Source organism: Anopheles stephensi, chromosome X, assembly GCF_013141755.1.
Source record: "Anopheles stephensi strain Indian chromosome X, UCI_ANSTEP_V1.0, whole genome shotgun sequence".
NCBI classification, from domain to species: Eukaryota; Metazoa; Arthropoda; class Insecta; order Diptera; family Culicidae; genus Anopheles; species Anopheles stephensi.
Genome location: NC_050201.1, coordinates 10,940,001 through 10,964,031, shown reverse-complemented (window position 1 = coordinate 10,964,031; position 24,031 = coordinate 10,940,001). Strand labels below are relative to the sequence as shown.

At 50.5% G+C, this 24,031-nt stretch overlaps 5 protein-coding genes across 6 annotated transcripts; 3 read left to right on the top strand and 2 right to left on the bottom strand.

Annotated features, from left to right (window-relative positions):
• The first annotated feature begins 571 nt into the window (after positions 1-571).
• On the top strand, positions 572-2,753 carry LOC118507128 (solute carrier family 25 member 35-like). Its single transcript, XM_036045148.1, has 2 exons — positions 572-2,287; positions 2,378-2,753. Exons 1-2 carry the CDS (start codon positions 1,534-1,536, stop codon positions 2,569-2,571), a joined length of 948 nt encoding a protein of 315 aa, XP_035901041.1. The 5' UTR covers positions 572-1,533; the 3' UTR covers positions 2,572-2,753.
• On the bottom strand, positions 2,742-5,722 carry LOC118507096 (probable cytosolic oligopeptidase A). The gene is made up of 2 exons (XM_036045091.1): positions 5,264-5,722; positions 2,742-5,177 (listed from the first exon to the last, which is right to left on the bottom strand). Exons 1-2 carry the CDS (start codon positions 5,347-5,349, stop codon positions 2,963-2,965), a joined length of 2,301 nt encoding a protein of 766 aa, XP_035900984.1. The 5' UTR covers positions 5,350-5,722; the 3' UTR covers positions 2,742-2,962.
• A 715-nt stretch (positions 5,723-6,437) lies between these two features.
• On the top strand, positions 6,438-10,587 carry LOC118507100 (late secretory pathway protein AVL9 homolog). 2 transcript variants are annotated; one of them, XM_036045111.1, is made up of 7 exons: positions 6,438-6,562; positions 6,632-7,091; positions 7,174-7,646; positions 7,721-7,882; positions 7,957-8,705; positions 8,773-8,956; positions 9,033-10,587. In XM_036045111.1, the coding sequence occupies exons 2-7, from the start codon at positions 7,026-7,028 to the stop codon at positions 9,469-9,471; spliced, it is 2,073 nt and encodes a 690-aa protein (XP_035901004.1). In that variant the 5' UTR covers positions 6,438-6,562; positions 6,632-7,025; the 3' UTR covers positions 9,472-10,587. The 2 variants fall into 2 exon arrangements, with proteins under 2 accessions (XP_035901004.1, XP_035900998.1); XM_036045105.1 differs by having other exon boundaries at positions 6,477-7,091.
• Positions 10,588-10,607: 20 nt separating this feature from the next.
• LOC118507125 lies at positions 10,608-12,896 on the bottom strand. Its single transcript, XM_036045136.1, has 3 exons — positions 12,353-12,896; positions 11,508-12,272; positions 10,608-11,440 (listed from the first exon to the last, which is right to left on the bottom strand). Exons 1-3 carry the CDS (start codon positions 12,493-12,495, stop codon positions 11,305-11,307), a joined length of 1,044 nt encoding a protein of 347 aa, XP_035901029.1. The 5' UTR covers positions 12,496-12,896; the 3' UTR covers positions 10,608-11,304.
• Positions 12,897-12,970: 74 nt separating this feature from the next.
• LOC118507115 (cytosolic endo-beta-N-acetylglucosaminidase) lies at positions 12,971-16,407 on the top strand. The gene is made up of 3 exons (XM_036045124.1): positions 12,971-13,410; positions 14,488-16,072; positions 16,149-16,407. The coding sequence occupies exons 1-3, from the start codon at positions 13,380-13,382 to the stop codon at positions 16,342-16,344; spliced, it is 1,812 nt and encodes a 603-aa protein (XP_035901017.1). The 5' UTR covers positions 12,971-13,379; the 3' UTR covers positions 16,345-16,407.
• The last annotated feature ends 7,624 nt before the right edge of the window (positions 16,408-24,031 follow it).

The window sequence follows — 24,031 nt, the reverse complement described above, 5'->3', positions numbered from 1 at the left end:
CCAATAAGGTCCAGTAAGCTAGACAGGCATTTCCCAAGTCACAAGAAGAAGATCTCAACGTATGCCGAGAAAGTCAGCTTTAACCTATTTCGAGTTCTGAGTCCTCATCGTAATCTGAATCGAGTTCATTCGTTGAATACCATATTGGGATATTTAAACTGATCATCTACAAAGAATAATACAGTTTCCTAGATAAACCAGATCTTGGCTACGAACACCAAGTTACCGTCATCCCAATTCGACGACTTGTGACCTGTATGTTAAAAATTACATTCTTATAAGCATAGTTGCCTTAGAGCCTCAGTCAAAGTGATATCCCTAGTCCTCTTCACCGGCGACGACTTCCATGTATCAATCTCAATCTCATTAGAATATTAATTGCTGGAAGGTAAGTTAGTAGCTCGAATTCTTTGCTCCCTGAAGTGTCTTCTCCGTAACGCAGTCCACACGTGCACACGGCTTCCGTTTACAAATAAAGAACTCCCCCGGTATGTGACGTTGCACCCTACGCAGGTACACCAACTCCACCGGACGCATGCGCCCCATTTCCCGCGGTGTCACTGGGAGTTTTGCAGAATCTCGTTGTTTTGTTTTGGACATCCAACTTCTGGTTTGCATCTGGTGTTGTTTTCGTTTCGTTTGTTCGGTGTTGCACACCATCATCTTCGCTCGTGATAGGTGCACGCTCCGAGTGATCACACTCACAGTAGTCGGGCGGCACAACACAGTGCTGCTCGTGATCAGCGGCCGCACTCGGCGCGGCGCGACGATGTATATATATAGACCATTCTCCCATCGGTACCCTCTTCGGTGCAACGGTTGCAGCACGGTCAGCTCCACATCGCGTCCACTGCGCTAATGCATCGCCAAGGTGTTAGAGCATCGGGCGATCCAGCAAAGCGTCTCCGAGCGTCCGGCACCGATGGTGGGTGACGGTGGTGATCTGTATCCGGGATGGTCGCGAGGTCGTGAACGTGATCGCGGGTGGAGATAGCAGCGTAACCGAACTCTCTGGCCCTGCCGCTGTATCGGCCGGTTCGTGTTCGGGTTCGGGTTCACCGGCGACCTTTGAGACGACGGACCAACCGACGGCCCCTTCGACCGGGCATATACCCAACAAAATCGTCAGCTAGCAGCACTGCTACGTCCTTACATAACCTGCAACGCTTCGCAACATACACGGCAGAATGTTGACGGTGCAGCAGCGTAGGATCGTTAGGCTGCGGACGTCCCGGTTTTTCGCTCCCGACCCGAAAAAGAAAACGCAACGCGGTGTGCATCACGTGAACCGGTGGTGACGTAAGCGTCGGCGGTCCTCAAGTTTCAAAGTTCAAATACCAATATCCCAGAAATCCTCCCGAAAAGAAAAAACAAACTATTACAAGCAGTTACAGTGCAGTGGTGGAGAAACGTTGGATGGAGTACGTACCTGGTCACCGTGTGTAATGTTGTGTTGACACCGGCGCTCGACCAGCCGATCCTAGCGATAACGTTCGAATAAAACCAACCAAGTACGAGCTCAGGAACGTCAGGATGGACTTCCTGCTCGGTGGGTGTGCGGCTACCTGTGCCGGCTTCTTTAGCAACCCGTTCGATGTGATCAAGACGCGCCAGCAACTTCACGGTGAGTTGCTAGGGCGCACCGGACCGACGGGACCTGGGCCGGCCGGGTCCAACACCACCACCACCTCCGGAACCAATCCGTACAGCTCCGTGATACGTTCGTTCCGGTCGATCCTCCGTTCGGAAGGTGTGCTTGGGTTGCAGAAGGGTTTGGTGTCCGCCCTTGCCTTCCAGTTCGCAATGAACAGTGTCCGGTTGGGTATCTACCAGACGGCAGAGAACTGCGAGTGGACGCGCGGTGACACACAGGCCACGACCCTGCTTCGCTCGATGGCTTGGGGTGGGTTGAGCGGTGTCGTTGGGTCCACCATTGCCTGCCCACTGTACATGGTGAAGACACAGATCCAGGCCCGTTCGCACGGGAAGTATGCGGTCGGGTATCAGCATCGGCACACCAGCACACTGGACGCACTGACCGGGATCTATAGGACGCACGGGATCCGTGGACTGTGGCGCGGTTATCCCGGCATCGTGACACGTACGGCCGTCGGTTCCTCGGCCCAGCTTGCTACCTTCTCCACCTGCAAGGACCTGTTCGCACAGTTCGATTGGGCCCGGGAGTCGGTGGCGATCACCGCGTTCGCGGCGAGCATGGTGAGCGGATTCTTCACGTGCGTGTTCATGTCACCGTTCGATGTGATTGCGACGCGACTCTTCAATCAAGGTATGCAAGGGCTCGGTGCAATTGATTCACCGGATTAAATAGACAGTTGACGCATGCTCTTTTTTTTTTTTGCTCCACGCCTACTACCAGGTGTTGATGCGCAAGGACGAGGCCTTCTCTACCGGAGCGTGGTGGACTGCTTTACGAAAACGTTGCGTGCCGAAGGTTTGCACGGGCTGTACAAAGGGTTCGTGCCGAACTACTGGCGTATCGCACCGCACACCATCCTGAATCTAACGTTCTGGGATCAGTTTAAGGCGTGGCGAGATCTCTACTACGGTTAGAACGGATTCTCCTCTGGTGGAGAGGACGGACTCGCCATTTTTTTTTTAGCGATTGATTCTTTTCTTTTATTACTACTACCCTTGTATTATTCACGCGCAACATCATATGCTACACTGTACTACTTAAAGATAGAGGCTTCGAAAATCGGAAATAAAAAAACGAATGAAACTACAACAGCGAACTTCAACACGGCCTATTCGCAAGGATGTATTATATATTCCATAAGGGTACCAATGCAAGCATATCTCTCACGTATGGGATTTGATTCCATTCCATCCTCTACATCTCGTATGTCTTTATGTGTATGTGCGTGTGTCTGTATGTGTGATTATTTGTACGTTAAGAATGCTTTTCTTACATTTTTTCATTCAAATGAATCTTCTCGTCTGTCTAGTGTTGCTGTTCATCCTTGCCTGCCGTTTTCTGGTGTGTCGTAGCTCCACCTCCGCTACCACCACCACTACCACCACCACCTGCAGCACTGCCACCCACTGCCTGCGGCTTGTAAATGCCGAGCGTTTGGAGCAGCGCGGTCGGTGACGGATCCCGGCCACGGAATCGCCGGAACACCTCGCTCGGATGGCAACCACCGCCAAGCGCCAGGAACGTATCCCGGAACCGTCTGCCCACTTCCTGCCGTGCCGCCGGTTCCTTCGCTTCCGCGAACGCGCTATACACATCGGCCGCAATCATCCGGGACCATAGATGGCTGTAGTACGCCGCACCCCACTCACCGGACGCGATCGGTACCAACGAACAAGGGTGCGCATCCTTCCGATCGAGCGGGAACTGATGGTACAGCGGGTAGAGCTTTTTCGTCACGTCCAACCAATAGTCGCTCGTCAGGTGCAGCTGTAGATCGAGATTGGCCAGGTACAGCTCGCGGCACAGCCGATAGCCGGCCAGATGCGTACGGCGTCGCTGGATCGCTTCCACGCACGGTTCCGGCAGCGGGTCCTCGTTGGTGTAGTGTGCCGAGATCGCCCGTATCGTGGCGGAATCGTGCAACAGATGCGTCAGCACGTGCCCACTCACCTCCACCGCGTCCCACTCCACGTTCGACAGGCCCGCCACATCACTGTACCGGCAGGTGGTGAGCAAATGCTGTAACGCTTTCCCAAACCGATTAAACAGCGTCTGCACATCGTCCAGCGTTAGCAGCGACGGTTTCCCGTACAGCGGTGCCGGAAAGTTGCAGATCAGCGCCGCGAGCGGTTGCGAACCAGTGCCCGCACTACGGCTCCCGATACCAACCATCCAGCCAGCATTATCCGCCACCGCTAGCTTTTCATCTTCGCGCGAGTAAAAATCGGTGTAAAACCCTCCGATCGGTTCCGGCGGTGCATCCGGGCCCGTTTCCAGCACATCGTAAAACCGCACATCCTCATGCCACACATCGACACCGACCCGCTCGACAATCCGCACCCCGAACAGCTGCTCGGCCAGCTGGAACAGCCCGGTTAGGACGCGCGGCAGCGGGAAATAATCCTTCAGCGCTTCCTGGTCGAACTGATGGACGGTCGCAAGATGGCGTCGCTTCCAGTACGGCACATCGTAAATGTCGAGCGGTCCGCGGAACCCATGCTCGCCGGCGAACCGTTCCAGTGCGCCCAGCTCACCGTCGGCCGCCGGTTTCGCGTACCGGTGCAGCTCGTCAAGCGCATTCGATACCGCCTCCACCGAACCGGCCATTTTCGTTTCCATCGACATGTGTACGTACGATTCGTAACCGAGCAGCTTCGCCTGGCGCTTGCGTAACGCCCGGATCGACTCGAGGTGGGTGCTGTTTTCCAGCGATTTGTCCGTGTGGATCGAACACTTCCGGGTGTCCGCCTGCCACAGATTCCACCGGTGCGTACGATCACCGCAGTACTCGAGGAACCGTTCCGCCACCGCGGGCTGTAGCGTAATCTTCCACGGGCCCTTCATTGCCTGGCTCGGATCGGTAGCGAGCGACTGGAGCAGCGTCGGTGGGAACTCTTTCATCAGTGCCGGATCCTCAATCACCTGCTGGTACTTCTTTACCGCCATATCACGTTTGCCCGCGAACCGGGCACGTTCCTGGGCTAACCGTTCGAGAATTTCGTTCAGTTCTAGCTTCGACGAACCATCCACCTCGATACCGCTCAGCTTCGCCTCCAGCACGTACTTCTGCAACAGCCGGCGTTCCTCGCCGGTCAGCTCCTGCTTCTTGTCGGCAGCGTCGATCGCACCCTTCAGTGTGCGATAGATTGGTACGCTGTTAAACTTCGACCGCCGGGCACCACGTGCCCGTTCGTGTATGGTCAGGTAGCTTTTCGTCGGCATCCGGGAGCTGTTCCCGAGATAGAGCGTTTTCGCTATGCCCCAGGTCGTTTCGAGCGGTGCACCGGTCGCTTCCAGTGGCAGTATGATATCCTTAATCACATCCGACACCGGTGGCGCGGTACCGGCCGCTACCTGCTCTAACCGTTCCTCGATCGCCCGTACGCTCTTCTCCACCGCTATTGCCTGTTGGCCAATCGCGCCGACACACTTCTCGATCGTTACATTATTAAACTCGGGCAAACCGTGCGGGTTCGAGAGTGGATTTTTCTCCGGCAAATCCTCCCCAATCTCTGGTACGCTGCGTGGAAGAAGGCGGTAAGCCAAGAAATGAGTTACGGAAATGACCTTGAAATGGGGGGGGAGAGCTACAATCAGCATACTTACAGCACAATATACCCGTGACGTCGCGGATTTGCAAAAAGATTCGTGCGTGTCAGTAGCAATCGTTTGCCACAAAATGAAACGGCCATCTCGGCGCGCGTGTGTTTGTTTCTCCTGGTACAACGGTAATCCTTGCTTTACCAACACGGTCAAAAACGGAAGCTCTGGTAACGTTTCCAAAGGTTGCTGTTGCGTGTTTCAGTGGCGAATGTCGTTTTAAATGATAATCATGTTTTAACTCCCCGGGGTTCGGCCGATTTCAGCACTGAAAGCACCAGCGAGGCCGCCTTTACTTCTCTTTCCAGTGAGGAAAACCGGAAACAGACTCCTTTTCTTCCGATGCTTTTTTGTTGTGAAATTTCCCAGCCCGCACACACACGCACACCGGGTTGTTTTCGTAATTCCTCTCGATGTTTCTCGTTTTTTTTGCTTTGCTTTACTTCGATGTTTTTCTTCTTTCAAATTGCGTTTTCCCCAAGGTATATGGATATAGAAGGTAGAGTTGTTTAGAGCAAATTGACATTTCTCGACCTGACATAACAATTCCGGGGTGATCGAGGGGAAGGGTATTGAGAAGAGTGAGAGCAGCATCGGAGGAGGCGCCGGTGGTGGTATCGCTTGCGATTTTTTGACGAAAAATGCAACCAAATATCGTCAATCGTCTGTGGGACAACATTTGATATGCGAAGATAACCCATAAATTAGCGAAATTGCTCAAGGGATTGAGAATCGAGGCTGTTTGTTCATGTTTGTTGCCCCATACCATATGTTTTTGTAAACAAACTCTGACATAACTCGACTAAAATGTCGCCCTGTCAAATCGATAAAAATCCACCTTCTAAATACATACACCTTGGTTTTCCCAACCGAGCTGTCACAGCTGTCAATGAGCTGTCAAACGGTGGCTGTCAGATCGGCTTCGTGCACAATGCAACACACACAACAGTAGAAGCACCCTGTGTTTGTTTCACTGCTGTTTCCCGCTATGTAAAGTCGTTTATGTACAAGTTTATGTATTTAAATGGGAAATTCATCAATCAGTGAATTGTTTACACATAAAATTATATTAGAAAATTTGCTTCTCCACCTACACAGTTGCATCAGTGGACGGAATGGTCCCGCGCTATACGACCGACGGCAGTATTTTCTCACCATACGACGAATACCTTTGTTCACGCAAAAGCCTTGCAGCCGTTGCCGGATCCACTGTCAGGACCTCTGCCTAAGTCCAGCAACAAACAACAAAACTGCAACCTTTCGCTCGCGGTCCGCTGCAAACAACGATGTAAACAAAACTCAGCTGTCAGTTGAAACTTTTCGCCCAACACACACAGCAGAAAGACAAAAAAAAATTGCATTTCTTTCTTCCAGTGGTTTTTTCTCCACCGTTTGCTTACATTTATGTGTGCTTCATGAGAAGCAAAAAAGTGGGTGTGAAGAAAAGCACCAGCCAACCCACAAACCGGAAGTAAGCGGAGCCAAACCAGCAGGCAGCAGGTCCCGCGCTCTTCAGACAGAAGCGGCTGAGCTGCACCGTGCAAGCCGTTCCGATTTGGCTTATCGTTCGCGGAAGCAAACCGATGGAGAACGGCAGAATGTGCAGCAACTTGTCGGTACGGGTCCGATAAAGGAAAGTGAAAACAAACCCACCCAACCCCGAGGGGAAACCGGAAGTATTGTACAGCGCATCGTGTTTCGTGCTGATCGGGCGCATTTATTAGTCATCCTCCTCCAGTAGTCTTGCTCAGCAATTTGTCTCGAAACGATGCAAAACCAAAAACCGGTACTACACATTCTGGTGGTGGGTTTTCATCACAAGAAAGGATGCCAGGTAGAGAAAACGTTTTTCCCCCAAAACACACACACACATGACTAGCTTTTTTCTCATGTTCGGGTATCTCTTGTTTACCTAGGTCGAATTTTCCTACCCACCGCTCGTGGACGGTACCGAGGGCAAAAGCGAATGCCCGTCCGGTTGGAAGTATCTGCCCACGCTTGCCCTTCCGGATGGGTCACACAACTTTAGCAACGATTTCGTGTGCTTCAATCTGCCGAGCCTTACCGATCCGGAACAGTCCGTGTACGGTATTTCCTGCTACCGGCAGATTGCGCTCGAGGAGGTAAAGATACGGACGGCCGACCTAACGCGCAGCACGGTACAGAAATCGGTCTGCACGCTGCTATCGCTACCGATCTACGGTTACGTCGAGGTAAAGCTGTCCCTGATCGCACAGGCGTTCTTCGAGCAGGGTGACTTCTCCTCCACCGACATACTGGTGAAAGCGTACGAACAGCTAAACGCTTGCCTGACATCGCTCGAACCGCAGGAAATTGGCTCGACACGGTTACACTTTGTCGGTGTACCGTTGCGAGATTTACTGCTAAAGTAGGTGCTCCCTAGTTAGGTTTGGACCCGCGTCTGAATGCTAAAATTTAATGTGCCTTTTCGCTTTTTTCCAGATGGCGGCACAAAATTTTAATCCTGTTCAAGCTGCTCCTACTACAGAAGCGTGTGGTTTGCTTCGGTTCGCCCGTACATCCGACGTGTGCTCTCATCCTGGGCATTGCCTCACTGCATCCCGAATTGATAAGCAAAGGCTTTCAACAGGTGGCTTGCGTCAAGTAAGCGACCACACTTGTGGAAATCAATCAGCGTTCAATTAAGGGGTTTAATTGTTCTTTTTTCTTTCTCCCAGAACTTCACGACCCATGTCGCCGATGCCTACCTTCAGCACACCGGTTGAGGAACAGATCGGCGATGCAACGCCGTCACCCTTTAAACTTAGCCCCGCAATACCGAAGATACTGACCGAGCAGGAACCGGACGCGGAACAGCAGGAACCATTAGTCACCGGCCGGGATGCGGACGAACTGATCGATGGCGATGGGAGAAGCATCGCGAGCGCTAAGGAAGCGCACCTAGACGAAACGGTTTCCTCCAGTCCTTCGTCCGCCTCGTCGATGGAGGCGCCCGGTCCGGGCAATCCGCGTCCGGCCGCGGGCCCAACGCTACACCGTGACACAAGCGTCGACACGATAGCGTCCAACTTCTCCAGCCTGTACGCGATCGAACCATCCGAGTGGGGTGCACCGTTGCGCATCTTTCACGAAGGGCAGCTCTGCCTGCCGTACATCTCGCTGCCGTACATGGACCTGCTGACGGATCCGTCCGTCAAGGGGTACATTATCGGCGCGTCGAACGTGCTGTTCCAGCACAAGCGTCAGCTGGCGGACGTGATAATCGATGTCGAGACGGCGATTATCGATGTGCTGGACGTGGACACGAAGCGGGAAATACAGCTCAGCACGGAAGATTTGCGGTTCGTGGACTTTGTCGTACGGCACGTGCAGACACCGAAGGAGGATGCGGAAGGTAGCGAAACATGGATACGGGATCAACTGTACGGGTATATGGTGGCGTTGCTGAAAACTTCCCTCAACGCAGGTCAGTAGGATCGCCGATTTGAGTGGAAACAAAGTGAGGGACTTACACGGCTTTTTCTTTCCTGTAGATGGTAGCAAAGAGATTGAACACTTTAACACACACTTTATGGGCGCGTTTAAAGCGACGCGCTGCTATGGCGATTGGCTCGAACGAACCGGTGGTGGCGCTGTGCCAGCATTCGAAGGACTTGTCGGTGGACATCCGTTCGCCGGAACGCTCTCTGTCGCCGACATGAAGCTACGTATCGCACAGTACGTATTGGAGGGTGGTTTTCAGTTTAAAAAAAAGTGCTAAAGAAATAAATTTCTCATTTTTGTGGGTTTCCAGAACGATGCAAAACAGTGAAAGTGGGCGAAAGCTGAATCAGGCCGTCACCAACACGAGTCGGGCAGTCGGTGGCGCACTGACGACCGCGAAAGGTGCCTTCTCCAGCTGGTGGACATCCTTCACAGCACCACCGCAAGGTGGGCAGCTAGCGCAGGCAGCAGACCACCATCCACCGGACACCTCCGAACCCACATCCGGCGAAGAGAACAGCCCGGGGGATCACAGCGGTACGGAATCGGAATCACCGGAAGCGACCCTGTCGACACCGGAAGCGAAACACATTATACCGACTGCCGAACTGTCGACACAACCGGCCACCAACAGTGTGGTCGAAATTGGCCGGGAAGCGGAACTGCTTGACAGGGGTGGGGGCAGAACGCCCGCCATTGGTGGGACCGGTACCGACACGGGAAGTAACGTTCCTCGGTGCTTGTCCTAAGCCGAGAAACAGATCTTAACTAGCATAATACTTTTGTTGTTGTTTGAACGGCACAGACAGATTTGTTTGCGATCTCAACGCGCGCGGGCGTAACTTGTGAAGGCTTAACCGCTTGCGATTACACCCCGGGGACGGGACGTTTGGTGGAGCTACTTCCGATTCGTTTGGTGTACGGACCGGCATGCTAACCGTAGTCGCTTTTCGGGCACTTTCTTCTGACGTAACCCCTTTGCTCGCTGATAAATAAAACTGCGCTCGTACATAATTTGCATTGTAACACAATCATCCGGATTTGCAATACTAAAGCAGCACAATCATATTGGTACTTGTTAAGCGTTAGCGAAGGACAATAGCAATACGCAAAGGTGCCATGGTTCGTTAGCGGGGGGAAATCGGGCTGAAAAGGATCAGTTGATAAGGAGGCGCTCCGTGTAAACCAACCGTAGGTCGGAAACCGAATGCGCACCCCGCAGACAGGAGAATCGAGAGTCATGCTTAGCTACCCATTAGGAACAGGGCACGGCTTCTTTAAAGGTCGTCGGTTGCAACAACGACTCATACGAATCGAAAGAGATCAGGTGCGTGTTGAGACTGGTCTAGGTGCTCAACCAGACGCCGGAGAAACCGTCTCATTAGCGGTAACTCCGGCTTTATTCTGTAGCGGTTGCTAGTACTCCTACTGAGGAGCGCTGCAAGCAGTAGATTGCCGCTGGACGCTGGGAGAGTCTCATTAGCCCTTTGCAGCACCCAGCGGTGGTTTTGAAGCTTAGACGCCTGACTACCCTTAACAGCTGGTGACCTGGAAATAGTAGGCGAAGGCTCATGGAGGGTTTAGTTGATAGCGGAAGCCCATCATTACCCACGGGGATGGTCCCAGGCTAATGCCTCGTGGGTCTTACAAAAAAGCTACCCATCGAGTATAGCTGCGCACAATCTTGCCGAACACAGGATACGGGCAACGCAACGCAAAACCAGTCCGTACTAGATTGCAAAGCACCGATTGAGATTTTCGTTCCGCTAGAATTGCTTTAACCGAAGAACGGGGCATCATGTCTAATATAAAAATAAATTGCAATGCCACCCTCTGAACCGGCCGGGGGGGGTGGGGTTTGCTTTTCTGTGGATTCCTTACTATATAAATAGCATAAACGCGGTACCATTTATTCAGAAACTAATTAAACGCTTATTAATATTACTGAAGTGAATACGATGTTGCGTTGATTTTGTTTTGTTTGTAATGTAAATTATAAATTATTTTTCTACTTTTTTTAGCAGTCTTCACACGACAGGACCGGGGTTCAAATCCGATCTGGGCCGTTCGTCCCATAGTGTAGCTATGCGATAGTTAAAACTATAGACTTCGGACACAGACGAAGGAAATCGAGACTTACTTATTCTGCGGTCAAAATCGGAGTGAGTTAATTAAGTTTGTTTTACATACAAGTTGATTATTGGGAATTGGATGGGGAAGGGAAAGGTATTGACGATTCTTGATGACTATTGCTGATTCGGCTATTGCATGTTTTGTAATCGGTAACTAGGTCAGACGATCAACACGGTTTGCCGATCGCTGAACGCTGTTTGCTGATCGTGTGCAATCGGGCCGGAGGCGGTTGACAACACTAGGAAATGCTGTGTAGACAACGCAGGTTGTTAACTCGGTATCAATAGGTCTAGCAAGTCAAAAATAGCCCCTTGAGAGGTCGTTAAGCGAACAAGAAGAAGGGTTCACTAGCGTTCGCATGTCCAAAACCCCCATCACAATCACTGTCCACGGTACAGGCACGTTAGCTAAAATGAGAAACGGTGCACCGGTGGATCTTCGGCGCACTGCTACATAGGTGCACCCGGTGCATAACCTTGCGAGGAAGAATCTGCCTGATAAAACTGCTGATTGCTGGTCATCTGGTCCGACGAATCCTGTGTGCTGCTGCTCTCCAACAGTTCACCCTCGAGGATATCCTTGAACCTGAAACCGGGGTCAGTAGTGTGCCGTCGGTTAGAAAGTAGAACGCGCATCAGGCGACCCTGCTTACCCATTCACCGTTTCGCCATTGATAAAGTTAATGATGTTCATTGCCGTCCCTTCGATCGTCGTCCCGTTCGACGAGTGGGACTGCTGGTCGAGAAAGTTCATGTAGTCCTCCTCCTTCAGATCGCCCAGCCTCTGCATGTTCTGCACCGACAGCTGGTTCTCCTGCAGCAACCGATCGTACTCCTGGTAGAGCTCCTTAAACTCTCGCACCTCGTCCCGATTTTTGTTCACCAGCTTTTTGTAGTAGTTGTGCAGGTGGTACACCGGACTGCGCCCGATACTTTGATACATCCGTTCCACCATTACCAGCGTCGGCACGGGACCGATTTCTTCGTCCTGCTCCGTGTACGCGGTACGGAGGGCGCTCGTGAGCAACCGCAGATACTGATCCAATCCGTCCACGATCATGATGAGGGCGGATTCGTTAATTTCGGAGAAACCCTCCATGCAGAGAAGACCGCACGCCGCCTTACGCAGTGCCTGCAGCACGACCGGTTTCGAGAGTTTGACAAAGTTTTTCGGTTCCCCCCGGGTGAACGGGGTTTCGTCGGGCAGCACGAACCAGAACGGGCGCTTAATTTTCTCCATCCGCGTCAGATCGACCACATTGCTGGCCGGGAAGTGTACGGTGGGCATTAGCTGACACGGGTTCAGGATGTAGTTGCAGCCGGACTTGGTCGAGTACGTGTCGATGAGCGTTTGGATCATTTCGGTTTGCTTCATCACCTCGACCGTTTGCGTGACGAGTGGATTTTTGAGCGGGACACTAGAAAACATCACGAGGAAACACAAATGAAGCGTTAGGGGGGACAGCAATGAAAGAAAAGTTACGGGTGGCAATGTTACCGCTTCTCTCTGGTGATGGTGTACGGAAGCTTGATCTGCTGAAATTTGTCCATCTTGCTCATGGTGAGCACAAGATCGGTGGCTTCCAGCTCCTTACGGGTATCGGAACAGTCCACCATCTTCCCCCAGTGATTTCGTTTCATTTTTATGTCGGCTTTTGGATGGCTAATCGTTGCGCACAACGTGCGAGGTGGATTCAACTGGTAGCTGGAGCTGTCTCACGCTAAATGTTTCGGGCGACGCAATCGAACCTTATTCTTTGCTATACTATTTCCCTTTTTAATACATTTGTTCATACAAATCTGGCAAGATCCTGTGTGAACCTAATCGTAGCAAGTGTTCATTTTTCCTTCATGAAGGACGGTCGTTTTGCTAGCAAGTGTCCTTCGCGTGTTCACGTACACATCCACACACACACACACACACCAATGCAAATCGTGGGTGGAGAAGAAATATCGAAGAAATGGGTAGTTTGTAAGACAAAATTCACTCAAAACCTCCAGCTATCGTTCATTCAAGCAGGACTAAAAGTTATTGTTTACATTTTACACTTGCGCAAGCCCGGTTGCTTTGACGTTGATTTGACAGCTGCTTGCGAAACGCCAAACCAGCCATAAAAAATGTAAACAAACCCGCGGTACGGCGCGTTCTGCGGCAACAACAAAACAATCTGAATAAATCCTTTTCTTTCTGCCACGTTTTGTACATTAAGCAAACAAAATGAACAGGATAAAATACATTTGCTTATTAAAGATTTATTGACACCTACTCCAAACTCTTACAATAGCTAGAGCATGTTAGCGTGAAACCCGGAACGCCATATGGGCAATGGTGAAAATAAAACCGCAAAAAGCTTCCATTTTCGGGGTTAGCAACAGTTTCTGTTTTTCAGTGTTCACAGTGTTTTTGTTATCAGTCTTTGTACTGCCTTCAGTGACTCGAGTCGTCGTTCCCGACCCAGAGTAGTGTGGTGGATATTGTTGATTAAGTTTTTGTATTTTAGTAAGGAACAAACAACCCACACAACATGGAGGAGAACACCGAATGTGATAGTTTGTGTAAGTAGTAGGGTGCCTAATTCTTCTTCTTATTCTCTTAGCACTGCACCATTTCTGGCTTTCTGTGACTTGATTTTATCCGTAGCAAGATATTCCAAGGCCCTGCGCGTACGGGTGGAGGCGGGACTGAGATGGGAGTTGATCCCCGGTTCTGCCCCGGTGAAGACCGGCGCAGCAGTCGCCTCGGCCACCGGACCGATCCAGGGTCGCCTTAATTGGGTTCGGACTGTCTCCCCGTACGCAGGACTTAACTATCCAGCGACGGGTAAAATATAGAGTCCAGGAGGAGTTTGAAATGTGGCCCCGTCAAGACCTCTTGACACTGGAGAACCCCTTTGCAGTAGGAAGATCTCCTGATACAGAACCTCTGGAGAAAACTATTCTGTTCACAAACGTTGACCATGCGAATTTGCCGTAAAAGTAGCATTTTATCTAATCAATTCTTCACTCACGGTTCTTACGACACTCAGAGGTGAGGTTGTGGTTTTGCGGTCGAGACACGATGTCGGTGATATAGAATGCTCTTAAATCACATCAAATGTTCCACAATTGCCACGTGACTGCACTCCTCACTCGCTGTATCGACTGCAGTGGTTAGCTACATATTCAAACGAAGTTGGTTAACAAAAACAAGCTGTGTGCTTCTGAAAAGCGGCCCCGGGAACGCTTCAATAACACACGCTTGCACCATTATTTTATCATTTCCCCTCCGGGGTTTGGCGTCTCGCTGCCCTAACACAGCGGTGCTGATAAAATTGCACTTTTATCATTGTATTTTAGAGGACTTGCGGACACACCACTGCACTTTACGTCGAAGTAAAAGAGAATAAACTGCAGAGCAGTCGTCTAGCGTTCTGGTAGAACGTAGCACGATAAAACGATTTAGAAACGACACACAAAGCAGCAGGATAGCATCGGCGCATGCTATCATCTAGGTCATAAAACGCGCACACACGCAACCCACCCGCATGGCATTTGTTTGTTATCAAAGTCCAGCACCAGACGGAAATTCGCGTTAAGCAGCGCTGGCAGGCAATTGTTGGCAATTATTCATCCACAGTATGTCTTTCCGTACAGATCCGCAAATGTGCCAACCGATCCTGACGCTGCAAGCGCTGCTCGACTTTGACAAAGGTCCGCATCCCTGGCGAAATCTGGTCGAACCGATCGCACCCCGGTCCCGGTCGCGCCACCTGGGCGAACGGTACCAGGTGCTGGATTTTTCCGCCGAACCGGTCACGTACGTGGAGAACGAATCCCGGCCGCAGGTGTTGCTGTGCCACGACTTTAAGGGTAACTACCTGAACGACAAATACATCAACGGTGTGCGGGGCGAAGAGCAGTGGGTCGACTACCGGTTCTACAACTGGGCCGCGATCGACATCTTCTGCTACTTTAGCCACTACTTCGTCACGGTACCGACGCTCCAGTGGCTTAACTGTGCGCATCGGAATGGTGTGAAGGTGATCGGTACGCTGATCGTGGAGCAGAAGAATGCGTACATGCTGCGGGACATCCTGCAGTCGGAGGAGTTTATGGCGCGGATCGTGGAAGCGCTCGTGACGGTGTCGAAGGTGTGCCAGTTTCATGGCTGGCTGCTAAACATCGAGTGCGCGCTGGAATCGTCCAAGGTTGGGATGCTGCGGGACTTTGTCCAGCTGCTGACGGAACGCTGCCATGCGGAGATACCGGGCAGTTTGGTGATCTGGTACGATGCGATCGTGAAGAACGGGCGCGTCGACTGGCAGAACGAGCTGAACAGTTCGAACGATTCGTTCTTTCTGGCGTGTGACGGTATCTTCCTGAACTACGCCTGGAACCGGCAGAAGCTGGAACGGACGGAAAACTACATTATGAACTACTGTCCCGAACGGCGGCTCGATGTGTACGTCGGGATCGATGTGTTTGGACGCAGCCAGAAGGCACAAATGGACACGAACGCACCGCTGGAGCAGGTAATGAACTTTCGATTTTCCGTCGCACTCTTTGCACCGGGCTGGACGTTCGAAACGCTCGAAGCGTCCTCCAAGCGGGACCGGCTCGAACCGGACGACCGGAACGTACAGTTTCTGCAGATGAACGATCGCTTCTGGAACCGGCTGTGGCGTCACCTGTACGTTCGCGGACCGATCCGGCTGCCGTTCTACACCTCGTTCTGTCTCGGTTCGGGTAAGTTTTACAACCGGCTCGGCAAAACGCAATCGGACGAGTGTTGGTTTAATCTGGCGAAGCAAAACTTTCAACCCTCGATCCCGTACACGCCACCGCTCGAGTACGAAACGCGCAACGATCCGCTGTCCCACTGGACGCATCACTTTGACGGTGCGCTCGACGGTGGTTCGTGCCTGAAGCTGCGCAACGACGAGCAAGACAAGCGGCTGTTTGCGTGCGACTTCCCGTGCGCGGACGATCTGATCGTGTGCTACGCGCACCGGAGCAGCAACCCGGCCACGGTGGACCTGGCGCTCGTGCTGAAAGCGTACAGTTCGCGGCGGCACGAGTGTATGCGGATTGTGTGTGCCAATGCTGACTGTCACGTGGGCGATCGTAGCAATGAAATGCGTGCCATACCGCTGGACAAGGAGGCATCGCTGCAACTGCTCAAGCTAGGCGCTACATCGCAACTTCCGCTTGCCGACACCATTAACGGGTGGGAAATCAGGTAAGGAACAGGCGATAATATGGGGGTGTGGGTTACTTTTTTTGGGGCTAACGTTCTCGTTCGTTTCCAAACGTAGATACTACTACTTATCGGCCGAACAGCTTCCACCGGGCATACGGATTGTAGATATCGGCATTAAGCTGCACAAGGAACCGGAAGCACATGCGACCGATTATGCGCTGCTCGGTGCCATATACCTGCAGGCCGGCATACCGACCCATCGTGATTATTTGCCCCAGCGTACCGTACTGTTATTCGACCAGCCCGAGTGATGGGCAGTGACCTGCAAATGCCACACTATAAGTTACGATTGGCAATAAACGTAATCAAACGCAGCATCGCAACGGAATCAATGCAAACCAATATCACCAAACAACTGCTATGTGTGGGCTACTGCTGCTACTCGGCAGCAATCGAACATCTTCAATCAAACTAATTTCATCTACGGCGAGCATCATGGTTTTTCGAGCGGCGTCTTTGATCGATGTCATTGTCTGCCAATCATTTCTCCTGAACTCTCTTGGTGGGCTTATCCACGTCGTCACTCCAATTCAATTGGTTGGTCTATCCTCTCCGGACGACCTTCAAAACCTTTAGGGTAATCCAGAGCAAAGGTAGCTTCCTCTCAAACGTGAGGCCATCAAACTTAAAAGTATTTTATCAGCTATGCTATTTTCGATGATCTGAGTGATCGTCGAGGAGTTGTGCGAGAAGCCTAAGTTTGTGCTCAGGTACTATAACAGGTTTGAAGATGAAGTGGTCGTCGGCTAGTCCTCGCCGACAAAGATGGCTCTTCTACCTAGAGGACTTGGGGTTCTGGGAGTTTTGTCGCACAAGAGGCATTATTCTAGGGGGGCGAAAAATCAGTTAGATCCGTAGCTATTGCAGTGCCTCTAAAAGTTCTAATACACTCTCAGGTTGCTCTCTTCAACGTTGGGCTAAAGAAATGAGAGAAAACCCCATATCCCTGGGTACAAGTCTTAAAGCTTGAAGAGATAGTATGACAGGTTCACTGTTACTCTCTGCAATCCTCTTCAAGCATTTACCGCATGATGGAGATTGTATTACTCTTAGCCACGTTCGAAAGGAAGATGCTCAGAAGGATTTTGGGACCCGTATGTGTGGACAGCGAATTAGACATGCCATTAGAATGACATCGGATGGACCCAGACAATAAAGTCAGACAGAGAGCCGGAAGGAGTGATGGCAATGACGCGTCTACTACGAAAGGCCATGGTATTCAAATGGTAGATGAAAGCGGCCTGAATTATAGGTTGTAGTGCCCAAACGAAGAACGTCTCATCCGGAGGTCCGGTCTTCACACGTTAGGATCGGATAAAAGAATGTCTGACCTCGGTGTTGATTTCCCACATCGGAATTCCTAGGATTGAATCCAACTATCGCTTGCAATGGCACAAGATCGACATCCTGTAGTATCAGGAAGAAAATCTTGAAGGCAGTAATACATCCGTAATTGCTTGCTTCTTCTAGTTCACAGAGATGAATGATGTTAAATGACTCAAATTTTCTCAGACCAACCTTGTTTAACTATCCCCCAACTTTTGCAGTACCTCATGGATTGTACTAAGATTCCATTCAGTATGATCAGTTAAGCTACTATTATATCGGGTCCCTGGTGCCTCATTGTTCTTGAGTCCACTGATGAAAATTTCGAGATTCCTCAATACTAGGCGGCAGTAGTGTGATATCGTCTACGTAATGGTGAAGTATCCACCCGTTCATTGAACTGATCGTGCGAAGAAACCAGGCTGCTAATTGGCCAGATGCTCATCCATATTACGACACCAAGTCACCCAAGGTCTAACGTTTTGCTCTAACACTCATAGCTTGTTGTAATTTAATATCCACCGCCACCGAGTCGTAATCCACAGAACAAACCATCTTGCCAAGGGGAACCATATTAACACATCCGTCTACTGTACGCTATGAAGTTAATAGTCTTGCAGCTCCATCGCACAAGTTTAATGTTTGTGTGGGGGGGGGGGGGGCATTGCTGGCGGCACTACTCGGTGAGGCATGTGAAGCAATGTGCTAGAAAAATCAAATGACCTGCACCCATGATGATCGATCCAAACCCGTCGTCATTCTCCCTGGCAATTCAATGTCAACTGGATCACTGTGCTCTCACCATGGCTCACCTGCCAGTGCGATTCCACCATCCAAACGGCGAAAGAATGCTAATTACTAGCGATGGCCGCACATTCCACATTCCACTATCCGAGATGCCCTCAAGCATCTTAAGGTTTCGGATTCAAATTACATACCCTTCATATGCGTGCCGCCGCTTCGAGTATTTTCTGTCGAGGGGTTTTTGTTTAAGACACCGAACGTAAACTAAAAATGGAAACAACAGAAACAGGTTTTGCTGTTCGCACCGTTCCGCGCGCGCGCGCGCCCATTCTTTGATGTTATTTGGCGTGAGGATGAAAAATGACCACATACGGTTGGAATGTTTGGAGCCGATTGTTGTGCCAAGTGAATCGCGCGAAAAAGGCAGAAGTTTGGAACACACGCCGGAATGTGTCTGCGTTGGATGTGTTACGAGGTTGCGTAAAGCATGAGAACGTCCAAGGAGCAACACTGGCTGCTCGGGTTGATGATCACATTCACCCGAGTCGACGAGGCGGCCACATGTATGAGCGTCCAAGGGCCAAATGTGAAGTTTAGACTTTCACTTTTCATCCTTTATTTGGTTGAGTAGGCAGGTCCGGAGTTCGATTCGGAGGAGAAAACCCGGAAACGTCCGCCGTTTGAACATCAGATGTTTGAACATGAGCGTTCATGGGAATGAATATCAGTGATATGAACTCTAGAGTCTGATAAGCAAGAATGCTAGCCAGTTGTAGAACCTTATGCCTTAAGATAGGAGCTTGGAAAGTCACTGGGAGTCTCCTCTCTTTAGGGCTAGTATCATATGTGAGGACTTTAAGCCTGGAGCTCTTTAACTGTGCGCTTTGAACCAAAAGAGTCCAAGAAACCATCAACAAATCATCAAACCTTATTAGTGACCGACGCTATATGTTCGTTGTGCAGTGTAGCAAAACCCTTACGAAGACGTAATCTGTGCCTCTTACAAACTTTGCTCCGCTCGTCGTACAAGCTCGCGTACACACTCACACAGCAGCCTCCAAGTCATGCAGCAGCAGCATCAGCGATTACGGCATTATGTGATAGGCGAGGATGCAGACGGATACATAACAAAAACGCAGCCCCCTTCCCCTTCCCCCCCAAGACCTCTTCTGCCGCTTCATCAGCCCCAAACAGTGAAGAGTTACGAAGGCCGCCCCAACGTCGATTGCTACCCATTCGCAGCTTCCGAAGCTTCACCGCTCATTATAGCCGGGCCGTGCAACGCCGCGCAGTTGGTGCAGTGAGTGACAGTGTGCAGGAAAGTGGAGCGTAGGGGCATGTGTGGGCAACTTTCTTTCTCCATATCGTTCCAAACCGTTCGTGGCCGGACCGTTGCCTTGGTTCGTTCCAACAATCCGACGTCTCATTATGGCGTTGTTCCGGATTCCGTTTCCTGTTTCGGCGGGGCTGAAGTGGTGGTTTGGAGCGAAGACGAGCGGCGAGAGTGAGAGATGTACTTTTGCTCGTTGCAAAAGGGTAAACCATTATACGTTCCTATTCGTCACCTTTTCTGCATGGGGTAATATGCAAATGAAGCACGTGAAAACTGTCGCCCGAAGTCACCTGCGGCGCGAGTCTCGGGGTCCAGGTTGATAAACAGCTGACCGAGTCACTGAACCGAGTCCTCTCCTTTTTGTTTTTTTTTTGGTGCGACACCAAACAAAGCACACACACACACACGGCCAGAAATGGCACACCAGAAACGGAAAGCAAAAGCGAAATCGCCACTAAATTCGCCACAATCTTTCGCTTCCACTTTCTCCGGTTCGGGCTCTTGGTGGTGGAAAGTATGCGGGCAGCAGGTGACCGACGTGCAACGGGTCGCTGTGAGTGTCTCCCGTTTTGTGCCGTCTTGCAGGGTTTACCAGGTTAATGCAGCCAATGGGCGAATGGCATGGGTCCAATGTGAAATTCTAGATAAAGAGCAGTCCATTTGAACAATAACAACTGTCATGTTTTGAGTATCCACGGAGTATCCATAACTTCAACAAGTCTTGGTCTAACTATCTATTTAAGAGTAACAACAGCGATGAACACAAGACTAAGACCACCTTACATATCAGGCGCTACAACCTTAGTCTTCTGTAACAATCCTCGATACTGCTCAGGATCTAGTGCTGTCGTCTGCTAATTCAATATCCAGGGCTTTCTAGAGGACGCATGAGTATCACCCCGACTTCTCAGGAAACTTAAAAACTCTTTTCGTGCTAGTTCGTCCAATGTTATTATCATGACATGACGCACTAGGAGTCTAGCCTAGCTCACTGGGAGACTGGCGAGTCAGATTCGCTGCACAACAGTGAGATAATCGCACAGCTCGCAGAGCTCGTGATTGTAGCGCCGCTCCTCTTGGGTTCCTTCCTAACATCAGCAACTTATCAGGCGCCACAGTTACATCGTGGTCTTGGCCTACTGCCGAAGTCCTCGATATCGCTCCGTTGACAGCAATATCCCGGCAGTTCTGGCGAACAGTCGACAATCACTTCATCTCAATGCATCGAGGCCGGTCCGGTGGTAGGGCGATAGCGGAGCCGGTCTTCACACGGCAGGTTCCAGCATTCAAATTCGGACCATCCCTCCGTAATGAGTAATGCATTTCCAGCTACGTGCAATCAATAGCCTGAAATATGGCTGGCCGAGACCTTTCGAGGTTGTAGTGCCAATGAAGAAGAAGAAGAGGAGTCAATAGTCAGAAATGGCAAGCATGACCTTAAGAGGTCTTTACGCGAAGAAGTAATAAAAGAAGAAGACGGAATCTCAATTTGAGCCTACCAACGCCTCCTCTGTCCATGTAGATGGGGGCCTTAAAAGACTATAAAGACTTGGTCGTCCAGTGCTATTCTCATGACATGCCCAGCTCACTAGGATGGCTTGGCAATTCTCTTTTATAATGAGAAAATCGTAGCGTTCATTGTGCTCATTAAGCACGGCTCCTCTATTGTTCTGAGCATCATGCTGCCAAACGCGGGCCACAAGGAACTCTTCTTTTCTTATCAAATCACGGCCAAACAGAGAATTAGAATCAGAAATTGATGCAATGATGTCCTCGTTTTCCCAAGATCTTCAACTTAGTTTCGCCCAACAACAGAACTCAGTTAATACTTTGAATATCTGCACCATAATCTCACTTTTACAATATTATTGGTGTTAACCTCAATTGGCCATTCTCTAGATTTTAGTTCTAAATTTGAGGTATTTTCTTATAACAATGACAAAAAGAACCAACAAAAGAAGTATTCGAACCAAAATAGTAAATGCATCTGAATGTGACGTTTGCTCAAGCTATCCAGCATACATTGTGTTTTTAAAGTGGACAAGCGTTTACAAGCACTTCGTACTGATTTGCATCACTCAAAACACCAGACCACTTGATGCTTTCGACCCAGTAAAACCCTGCATGCATCTTTGTTTTGCTCGTTCACTTCGTCTGTTGTGCGGCTGGGTCTGTTTTATCGCGTCGTTCGCTTCGCCGACGATTGCCTGCATCCGCTCGCCGAGCGCCGTATCGAAGGCGGACGTTCGCTATCGCTAGCGCGCGTTGATGCAAGGAAGTGCATCTTGAACCATCACCGCCAACCGCCGACCATTCGGTCGAAAGTTCGCGTTCTGCCACCACACGAAAGGAAGTGAGTGCACTCGAACTCGATAACAATCACACATTGTTGAGCCCATGGGGGACGGGGAAGTGCGTATGAGAAAGCGAAGGCGCACATTCCTCATGACCGCACGCTTGCCAAACTGTACCGAGCACGAGAATTCTTTCTGTCTTACTTCATCCCGGTGTTTTACCTCATCTCTTGGTAGGAGGGTGCGCACATGACCTTTCCCAAGCAGCTGCGAACGAACGGGCAGACAAGTGTTGGTGCCCGGTTCTCGAATAAAAATCTGCACTTTATGTAACTAAACCGGGTCAAAGGTAGTGGTGAGCTGGTAGCGCGAAACTACTTGGAAAAACCTTGGAGCTGTTCCAGAAGGAAGACTCGTTCAAGGTCTCGCCCCCCCCGTAGAAGAAGAACCTCGAGCGAGAGCGTGTGAAGAAGATGCCTTTGTTCTAGCTTCCTCCCATTCAAATCTAGCATTCGGTTTCGTACACGCTAATCCTTTTACAATCTGCTACTTTTCGGACGCTAATTAACATACCTTGACATACCGTGCACACCACGGAATCCATCTCCGGTACCTCCGGGCAAGGGGGTTCGTTGTGCCGATCGCAGTCATGACAGTATGGCGCTAATGAAGGCGCTCTAATTACGGCTCGTAACTCTTCGCTTCTGCTTTCCGTGATGAAACGCACCAAGATACCTCGAGATGAACTAGTTCCCTTCCGAGCTAACCCTAATGCCTTCCCTCCCGTATGTCTGGATCGCATGTGTGCTTGCTTTGCACCGAGCAACACACACACACTCGATCGTGCGAACTTTCTGTTGCGGAAGTTTATCTGCTTCCAATCGCAACGGAACGGAAACCCTTTCGAAGAGAGGGTTTAAGTCACGCAAGCTTATTCTGGTGACGCCGATCATACGGTTTGGGGCACGACGCATCTTTCTTCTTCCCCTTCTTAAGCTCAGTTACAATGTTACGATCATATGTGTGTCGGTGCGCTCATCTACTACCCCCCCGGAGATTCAGTCAGTCACCATCGTGGGCCTTTTTTTTGTTGCGCCCATCAACCTTCCCACAGTCTTCTCGTTGTCACTGTTATTTCATCGCCATCGCACAACACACAACGACAAAAAAAAAAAAAAGGTTCGTCGCTTGCGCGCTAGAGTCTTTCGTTTTGTAGTTCGCGCCGGTGACAGCGACCCGACAGCGGGCGCACGTATGTGTGCTTCGTGGCGTACGTTAAGGGTTTCGTAGCGACAACAGTACTTGGCACATTTTCTCTCACCCCCCCCCCCTCCCACCCCCTTTTGCCCCTTCGTTTCTTCTTCGTCCGTAAATGGATTCGGTGAAAGAAATAAAAGTAACACACGGTGAACAGCACGGTACGCGCGGTTTTCGGTGTACACCGACCGATAGCACCAATCGAGCATAGAATTGTGGGTTTGAATTCATTGCGTTCCGACAGCTATCCGTTGGGATCGTCCCTACCCTCCAAATGCTCTCCCTTGTGTTCGCCAAAATGCTGTCCAAACGGATCAAACCGAATGGTTCATTACCCATGTGACTGCGACTCGTTCCACAAGGCGCGGGATGCACTTGAGCCACCGTTCCGGTGCTCAGCATTTCGTACCGTTACAGGCCCGGTACAGATTTTCGGGCCGTATCGATAACACTCGGCCGATAAACCATCGCGTCAGCAGTGCAGCGTACCTAACGCGACTGAAGCACCCTCCACAGCCCGTATGGGAAGAGCCTCTAGCCGACCTTAACCGGCTGTGAGGATCGTTATGCTGAACGCATTCGTAATGCCCTTCATCACTCAACCGTCCGCAACGGTCCGCCGAAGCGAATGAAGCGTTCGAATGTGTTCGAATTAAAAGATTATGGCTTGCTTTCGGAAACTGCGCTACCCCGTGCGTCTAATGTGTGAGGATTTATCGTTTTGAAGATGAAGACGTTTGGTGTTTGCTTTTTCTGCTGTGCGACATGGGCCGCCACAAATCCTAATCGAGATAAATAATTGAGAATGTTAAAACCTTGAAGAAAATAAAAAACACACACACACACAAAGGGTTCGTTGCTTGCCGGATGAAGTCTTTTGTTTTTGGGTTAGTGGTTTATATGTTCAAAAGGAATACATTTGAATGAATGTTTTTTTTTTTTAAATCCCAAGATTTCATACAAACGAAACGAAGACAGAGTGTA

Bases quoted from the DNA above. Each gene is read 5' to 3' on its own strand.
- LOC118507128 (XM_036045148.1), top strand. From the start codon at position 1,534: ATGGACTTCCTGCTCGGTGGGTGTGCGGCTACCTGTGCCGGCTTCTTT. The intron at 2,288-2,377 runs GTATGCAAGGGC...GCCTACTACCAG, and splicing joins GACGCGACTCTTCAATCAAG to GTGTTGATGCGCAAGGACGA.
- LOC118507125 (XM_036045136.1), bottom strand. From the start codon at position 12,495: ATGAAACGAAATCACTGGGGGAAGATGGTGGACTGTTCCGATACCCGT. The intron at 12,273-12,352 runs GTAACATTGCCA...GATGTTTTCTAG, and splicing joins ACCATCACCAGAGAGAAGCG to TGTCCCGCTCAAAAATCCAC. The intron at 11,441-11,507 runs GTAAGCAGGGTC...CCCCGGTTTCAG, and splicing joins AATGGCGAAACGGTGAATGG to GTTCAAGGATATCCTCGAGG.
- LOC118507096 (XM_036045091.1), bottom strand. From the start codon at position 5,349: ATGGCCGTTTCATTTTGTGGCAAACGATTGCTACTGACACGCACGAAT. The intron at 5,178-5,263 runs GTAAGTATGCTG...TCTTCCACGCAG, and splicing joins CGTCACGGGTATATTGTGCT to CGTACCAGAGATTGGGGAGG.
- LOC118507100 (XM_036045111.1), top strand. From the start codon at position 7,026: ATGCAAAACCAAAAACCGGTACTACACATTCTGGTGGTGGGTTTTCAT. The intron at 8,706-8,772 runs GTCAGTAGGATC...TCTTTCCTGTAG, and splicing joins GAAAACTTCCCTCAACGCAG to ATGGTAGCAAAGAGATTGAA. The intron at 8,957-9,032 runs GTACGTATTGGA...GTGGGTTTCCAG, and splicing joins ATGAAGCTACGTATCGCACA to AACGATGCAAAACAGTGAAA.
- LOC118507115 (XM_036045124.1), top strand. From the start codon at position 13,380: ATGGAGGAGAACACCGAATGTGATAGTTTGT. The intron at 13,411-14,487 runs GTAAGTAGTAGG...CTTTCCGTACAG, and splicing joins CACCGAATGTGATAGTTTGT to ATCCGCAAATGTGCCAACCG. The intron at 16,073-16,148 runs GTAAGGAACAGG...TTCCAAACGTAG, and splicing joins ATTAACGGGTGGGAAATCAG to ATACTACTACTTATCGGCCG.